At 42.4% G+C, this 7,842-nt stretch overlaps 1 protein-coding gene across 1 annotated transcript in view; it reads left to right on the top strand.

The window, feature by feature from the left end:
- Positions 1-7,842, top strand: part of LOC109529277 (C-Jun-amino-terminal kinase-interacting protein 4-like) — a 38,295-nt gene that overhangs the window by 28,582 nt on the left and 1,871 nt on the right. The window contains exons 14-20 of the mRNA XM_019892582.1: positions 1,683-2,075; positions 2,287-2,419; positions 2,676-2,759; positions 3,809-3,970; positions 4,073-4,244; positions 6,131-6,343; positions 6,405-6,522. Of these exons, the coding sequence (XP_019748141.1) occupies positions 1,683-2,075; positions 2,287-2,419; positions 2,676-2,759; positions 3,809-3,970; positions 4,073-4,244; positions 6,131-6,343; positions 6,405-6,522 (1,275 nt within the window). The remainder of the gene's footprint in view (positions 1-1,682; positions 2,076-2,286; positions 2,420-2,675; positions 2,760-3,808; positions 3,971-4,072; positions 4,245-6,130; positions 6,344-6,404; positions 6,523-7,842) is intronic.

Genomic DNA, 7,842 nt, shown 5'->3' with positions numbered 1-7,842 from the left:
GCTTTTTAAACTCCAGTGTTTAAAAGTGTTTTTTTTTTTTTTTTTTTTTTTTAAACCAATTGTATGGCTGTATCAAACCTCAAAGCATTTATAGGACTCTAGCTTGCACTGACTTTTCTTTCTCTTCCCAGATCCTGAGGCTAGTCACCAGGAAGTCCTCTGAACGGTACTGCCATTTGGTGTGGATTCCATTCGAGTTTGTTGTTGCAATGTGCTGCACGTTGAACTCTTTGTACTTGTATTCAAGTGAAAATAAAATTGTTTCAAAATGATGCCTCATGGTTTGGTGGAGACAATTTGCTGTATTAGACTGTGGGAACTTTAATGCATACACCAATAGACAAATATTTAACTTATCAAGTTGGCTCATGTTTGGTGCATGTAGCCATGGCAGGGTCGGCAACCCAAAATGTTGAAAGAGTTGGCACAAAAAAAACAGTGGTACCTCTACTGATGAACATCTCTTCATACGAAAGTTTCAAGTTGCAAAACGTTTCAACAGGAAAATATTGCCTCTTGTTCCAAAAGAAATTTCAAGATGGGAAAGGTAAAATTAGTCTGGCTTGCTATTCGCAGCTCCGAGTTTCCTGAACGCAACATGCTTATAGCTGCTCTGCCATTGGCTGTTACCTAACATCTTCCTGGCATCTCATTGGCTAAGAGGGGCCTCTACCGTATGAGCCTATGTGCGTATATAGATGGATCTGTGTCTATGCAGCGTCCTCGTCATTCGCCCCTCGTAAATGTGAATCACCCAGAAAAAGTGTTCACCAGTCAGGCGATCGCACTGCATTGCATTGGACATTTACGAAGAATTGTTAAAAGCAGACAAAAGCAGACGTTCATTACAAAATTCCAGGCAAAAACCACTACTGAGAAAGAACATGAACTAAAGAGGGCAAAAAACGATGAGGATGCAGTTAAGTGAAATGACCATCATTTTTATTCTTTACTCTATTCGTTGTTTTTTTACATGATGCATAACTCGCATTTATTGGGCAATGTTTCATATTTTGATGCATTTTTATGCTTTAGAAAACATTTATGTCTGAATTTTTAGGGGGCTTGGAACGGATTAGGGCATTTACATGGAAAACGCGTCTCGCCTTACAACATTTTCTAGTTTAGAAATTTCTTCCAGAACCAATTAATTTCGTAAGTAGAGGTACCACTGTACTAGTTAATGTCAAACTTGGCTTGAGTAGTTTAGGCTGACTGGATGTCACATGTCCTGTATGAGTTTGTGAATGCAATCTAACCTTCTGTTTAGTCCATGCATGTTAGATGAGTGCATGTCAGCTCATGCCTGAAATAGTGAGGATACGATGCACTTGGTGTAGGAGTGGAGAATCTGTGTGTTCTGCTTTCTCTTTGCTGAGGATACTAAGGTGTGAGTGGGTGTTGCCTAGACACAGATACGGTTAACCTGTTATGGCTTTCTAGTTGCAGTTAATGTTATAACCGACTCATAATAAAATGCTATCTTTAAGTTGGATAATTAAGACAAAGACGGCGCTAACAATTTAGGGTGAGGGGAATGTGTTTTTGTTCAATGTTGCATTGTGCTGTCAATAACTTCCAAATCATCGCACTAACCCTACACCCCCATGCTCCCCTTTTTCATTGCTGCACACATTTTTTTTTGCCTGTATAATCATACAGTGCAAATCGTTATTTTGACATATTCATGTTTATCCTTGTAATTGTTACCTTTTTTATGGAGGCTGGCATGCGAACAATTTGTCACCGACCTTTAATTGCTCAAACCCTCCCTCTGCTGGAGCCACTGCTTGTGTCCATCCCTCTATACGTTTGTCTGGATGCTCTTTCTTCCCTTCCCTACCCTTCCCTTCCCTTCCCTTCCCCCGCCCTCCTCCCTGCCCTTACAACTCCAGTTTCAGCCGTTTGTTCAGTTCATCGGGCGGCGCGTCAAAGAAACCTCCCGCTGAAGCCCCGGTCAACGTGAAGTACAATGCGCCCACATCGCACATTCAACCGTCTGTCAAGAAGAGGAGCAGCGCCTTGCAGCAGCTGCCCAGCGACAAGAGCAAAGCCTTTGATTTTCTCAATGAGGAGTAAGTCGGACACAAGAAATTGACTATTCATTTATATATTTACATAATGTACACAAATCAGCCAATTTTGAGACTTGACTCAAAAGAAAAGGTGAGCAAAAATACAAGTCAAATCAGTCAGGTTAACAAAACGCAAGTCAAATCAGTCCTTTTAACCTTGATTAAGAATTACAAAAGACATTTGTAAAAGAACTGTCGATATATACCACAGATTGGCAGTGGAGAGCATGGTGTCCAGGCGAGAACAGAAACGGGCACAGTATCAGCAGGTTAAAGCCCATGTCCAGAAAGGGGAAGAGGGCAGACTGCAGGCTTGTGGCTGGAGTCTCCCCAAGAAGCACAAAGTAAGTAGAAACGTTCCTTCAGCCTTTCCTTCATGCCACGATAGATTCTGAACCTCCCACTTGATTAGAAATGTGTTTATTTCTTCATGGAACCTCTTATTGTTGCTTTTAGCTAAAAAGAGTGCTGAACTATTAAGCATCCACCATTAATAGTTGGATTCTGTATCGTGTACGGTGAATCATATTTTTGGGGAGAGTTTACACTGTTGTGGATGAAGCTTTGGCAGCATCTTGAAATGTCCTTTTCTTTTTACAGAACAATGGTGGCCAAGAGGAGATGAAGGACCTACCTGTCCCGGTTTTCCTACGACCTTTAGACGAGAAAGATGCCTCGATGAAGGTATGTTCCTTTACTTTTGCTACTATACAGCTGATGTCTTGTGGTTTGACAGCTAACATAGGTTTCTTCTACACCAGGGGTGCCCAATATGTCGATCGCGATCGACCGGTAGCTCGTGGACTGGTCCCAAGTCGATCGCGAAGGGTTTAGAGGGGAGGAGGAAACCATCAGCACCCTGTCAGTCTCACTTTCTCAAAAAGTATTTTCAAAATAAAGTAAAATAATAAAGCAGGTCACCTTTAACCTACGGTGGCCCCTGACCTGCATCACCGGAAGTTGTTAGCGGTCAGCAGTCTGTAATTGCAGCTCGCAATCAGAGGTGCTGCGCTATATCTTTTATTGTTAATATTATTCTCATTCAGAGTTTGTTTCATGTATACTTCACCGGGGCCACTGGCAAAGAATAGGAATCTGAATGGTCGGGAGAAGCATTTTAAAACGGTACACATGAGCTACGATCGTTAACACGCTGCAAAAGTGCGTCGCATGCCTCCGCGTCAGGTCTCAATGAAGGTAGGCAGTGATTTCCTTTTCACAAACCCACAAACTCTTGTGTCTACATTATTTTTGTGTTTCATTCATCTTAGGGGCCGTTACGACTATTGCTCATCATGGCAAGCGCGTGTAAGTTCGTGCACATGCACGTGTGTGCTTAAACGGGTCGATCGCAGGAGGTTGGTTGATCGAAAAATAGATCTTTGGTTGAAAAATGTTGGGCACCCCTGTTCTACACAATCTAATGAGATTTTGAACAAGAGTAGCATATTTTCCTTTCCTTGCATCTGTATAAGGCAAGTTAGGTACTGTAGTCTACCATACTTGGAGGTCTTAATATGTAATTCTACACTACTCTACCACAGCAATACTAAACATAGTGTTACATTCAAATATAACTGACTGAGAGTTCTGCTGTCCAGTAAATACTTTGTGTGTATATTATACTATAGTAAAAATTCTCAAGTCTCTTCAGGAGATCACTGTCCAGAATAAGTAATGTCGTTACAGTACTTGTTCATGTGTTTGAGCGAACTTGTGTTTCTGTGCTTCAGCTGTGGTGTGCTGCTGGCGTGCATTTATCTGGAGGTAAAACCAGAGATGGGGGTTCCATCGTAGGAGCCAGTGTATTTTACAGCAACGTGTCAGGACCAGAGAGCCCCAAAAAGAAAACAGGATCTCAGAGCAGCTTGGAAAAATTGGATCAAGAACTCAAGGTTAGAGTCCCCTAGTGTTGGCTACAATCTTTTTCTCAAAACACAGAAAATAACAATGACTCAACTGAAAACATGCACACCTCTTCTGCTTGATATGAAAAGGAACAGCAAAAGGAACTGCGACAACATGATGAATTGTCATCGTTGGTGTGGATTTGTACCAGCACCCAGTCGACTACTAAAGCTGTTGTCATTGATGCTAACCAGCCCGGAATCATCCTTGACAGCTTCATTGTGTGTGATGCCCACGTCCTTTGTATCACCAGTGTTCCAGGTCTGTTGCCGAGTATTTTTATAGAACTAGTAAATTGTGTTTTTGTAACGTTAGGGAAAATACAATAGTGAATTTCTGCCGCAAAAATAAATAGATAAGACTTGCCCCGTGGTTGACTGGTTAGCACGTCCGCCGCACAGTGAAGGGTTCGATTCCAGCTCCGACCTTCCTGTTGTGGAGTTTGCATGTTCTGCCCGTGCCTGCGTGGGTTTTCTCCGGGTACTCCGGTTTCCTCCCACATTCCAAAAACATCCATGGCAGGTTAATGGAATACTCTAAATCGTCCCTTGGTGGGAGTGTGAACGCGGATGTGTGCTATGCAATTGCTTGGCAACCAGTTTGTGGTGTCCCCCGCCTTCTGCCCCAAGACAGCTGGGATAGGCTCCAGCACCCCCCGCGACCCTTGTTAGCATCAGTGGAGCAGAAAATGGACGGATGGATGGATCAATAGGACTATCGCGTAATTATGTGAAAACGTCAGAACATCTTATTCTTGTTATGAAGGAAACGTAATCACACGATTTCAAAATACAGTGGCTTGCGAAAATATTCGGCCTCGTTGAACTCTTTGACCTTTAGCCACATGTCGGGCCTGAAACATAAAGATATGAAATAAGATTTTATTTTGTTATCAACACCAAGTGGCACACAATTGTGAAGTGTCGACCCCGCCCCCTACACACACACTAAAAAGTGCGATATTATTCGGCCCCTTGACTGTGAGTGCAGCCAGCTCACTCCAGAAGTTCACTGACAATTGCAGATTAATCCATCGTTGACCTAAATGAATGATGATGATAAATTGAGTCCGTCTGTGTGTAATCTCATCTGAATATTAATGCACCTGCTCGGTGATGGTCTCAGAGGTCTGTTAGAATATTGGGGAGCACACAGCATCATGAAAAACACTCCAGACAGGACTGGGATAAAGTTGTGAAGAGGTTTTAAAGCAGGATTAGAATATGAAAAGATTTACACATCTCGTGAGGCATTGAGCCTGTGACGAAGGTTTACCGTCCTACAAGACAATGATCCTAAACATAAAGCAAAATCTACAACGGAACGATGCAAAACGAAACATATCCAGGTGTTAGAATGGCAAAGTCAAAAGTCCAGACCTGAATCTAATTGAGAATTTGTGGAACGATCTTAAAAAAAAAATCTGTTTACAAACACTCTCCATCTAACCATATTGAGCTTGAGAAAGATGGGACAAAAAAAAACAAATCAGTCTCTAGATGTGCAAAACTGATCGTCGCACCCTCAAAAACTTGTAACTGTAAAAAGATGGCTCTACAACGTATTAACTTAGGGTAGCTAATCACTTTGCACGACCCACTTTTCATTTTTGTAACAATAAAAAAAATTCAAATCTTGGATGAGTCCACTTCACATTTGCATGCCACTTAGGTTGTCTCCAGAATTTGTGCATTCTCTACCTTATTTAAATGACCAAAATCAATTTACCAACTTTTTAATCAGACATGAATATAGTAAATAAAAAAAATGAATCAATACAGTTTACCTGAAATGAAGAGAAAATTCAATCTAACACTTTTTCAGAAAACCGCAATTCCCATAGCCTTCTGGTCGAGACACTGATGGAGAATGCTTCATTTGAGGTCTCCACTTTGGAACGATCAGAAGGCCCTCAGCCAAGGCACTTTATAATAATGAGTGCACGAGGCGGGATTAAAGAACGCGGCCCATACGTAGCCCACTCCAGTTTCTAACGGGTGGAATGGAATTTCATCTGAAAGGGTGGTCATTGACACTTATTTTTTTCAGTTCACTAACAAAGGTGCCATGCCGTGCCATGTCCTCAAATGAGTCCCCCATTTATTTTCCCAGATTGATCCACTACATTTTTAAACATTTTTTTTCAGGTGCAAGAGAGACGGACTATCCAGCAGGTGAGGAACTCACCTTGAGTTCAGAGACTGCGCCTGTCGAAAAGGCCTGTTTGTCCAACAGCAGTAGCAGCACAGCCAGCAGTGATGGCGTGCTTGGAGGCATCACTGTCGTAGGCTGCACAGCTGAGGGAGCAACGGCTGTCCCTCAGACAGCAGACGGTGCAGGCAAAGAAAACGGAGAAATGGGTAAGCGAGTTCACCTTTTTCATCGCCAACTCCCCTTTACTAACGGTTGTGACTTTTGTAGAAACCACTGAGGAGAGTGGAGGGTCTGCCCGTCAGAGAGGAGTATACAGTGAATATGCCTTCACTGATCCTTTGGGGCTGCAGCAGACAGCAGAGGCTTCCACCAAGTCCTCTCAAAGGTAATCTGGTGAATAACCCAAAAGGTGTGTCAATAAACGTCAAAGTGATGTAAAAGTCTTCACGTCACTGTCTTCCGATGGTTGATTTCAACGTTTAGATAATATGAATGCAATGCAACTATGCTATCAGCGTGATTAACCCTTTCATGCCACCCTGTAACCTGATGACATGGTAAGCTGTCCATTGTATTTAATAACCACTGTCCCTGAAAGGGTGAAGAACAACCCCGGTCATCAGCCGCAAGCCACTAGCATTGCACCGGGCCTAATCTGCGCTGCAAAATGATCAATCGACCACAAAATGGAAGCGGATTAGTCTGCCAAACGGTGGAGCTGCTGTCCTGGTTTTGCACAGAATTTAGCGAATGTCCTTCAGCATTCCTGTGTCAGTCCTGCCGTTTCTATTGTAAGGCGCTCTGGTTGGACTATTCATCTGAGCTGCTTTGCATGTGCAGACCGAGTGAAGTCCACATATTTAAAGGGATTCTCCAGATATGTTCACCATTTGCAGCAGTAAAAAGTTTATACTTTGTTGATTATTAATTGAATAATCTTATTTTTCATGTACTTTTAATAACTTTAGAAACAAGTTTAAAAAATAATATGGCTGGCAGCCATGTTCATTAAGCATGTCATGTGATAAGCACGTGTAAAAGTTGGACTGCACAGAGATAGAGACACAGAACTGCACTGAGTGGAATACATCCAAAGTTTTAATCCTGAAAAAAATGAAGCCTTATCATTTCCAGTTAATGCTTAAAAAAAAAAAAAGTCTCCTGAGTGAGATTACAATTTTGATTTGAAAGATGCAAAATACACTTTGGAGAACTCGTAGACCAAGAAGTGTGGCAGACATGTCTGCCACACTTCACTACACAAGCATGGACAATGCCGTAATTACTGTTCTCCTACCTTGCGTGCATGAAGATCAGAGTGCTGCTTTTGGTCTGGTGTCTCAGCCACTTAAGATAAGAAAACCTTTATTTGTCTCACAATGGAGTAATTCCCAATTTACAGCAGCAAAATTATGAAAAGGAGAAGTAGAAGAACAAAAGTATATAAATTATCAAATGTAAATATAAGCATATTAAAAATGGGCGAGTGGGGGTAAGTCCAGGTTTTCACGTCTGTCTATTCAATAGCCTGACAGCAGTCAGCAGGAATGAGCGGCGGATGCATCTTGCAGTGCGGGTGTATCAGTCTCTGGCTGAAGGAGCTGCCCAGTGCTGTCAGGGTGGCCTGGTAGGTGTGGGGGGGTCTGTCCATCATAGCTTTTAGCTTGGCTAGCATCCTCCTGTTGCCCACCTCCTCCAGAGTGTC

The sequence above is a fragment of the Hippocampus comes genome, unplaced genomic scaffold, assembly GCF_001891065.2.
Source record: "Hippocampus comes isolate QL1 unplaced genomic scaffold, H_comes_QL1_v1.1 scaffold47, whole genome shotgun sequence".
Lineage (NCBI taxonomy): Eukaryota > Metazoa > Chordata > Actinopteri > Syngnathiformes > Syngnathidae > Hippocampus > Hippocampus comes.
The sequence above is the reverse complement of the archived record's forward strand: the minus strand, read 5'-3'. Positions and strand labels throughout refer to the sequence as shown.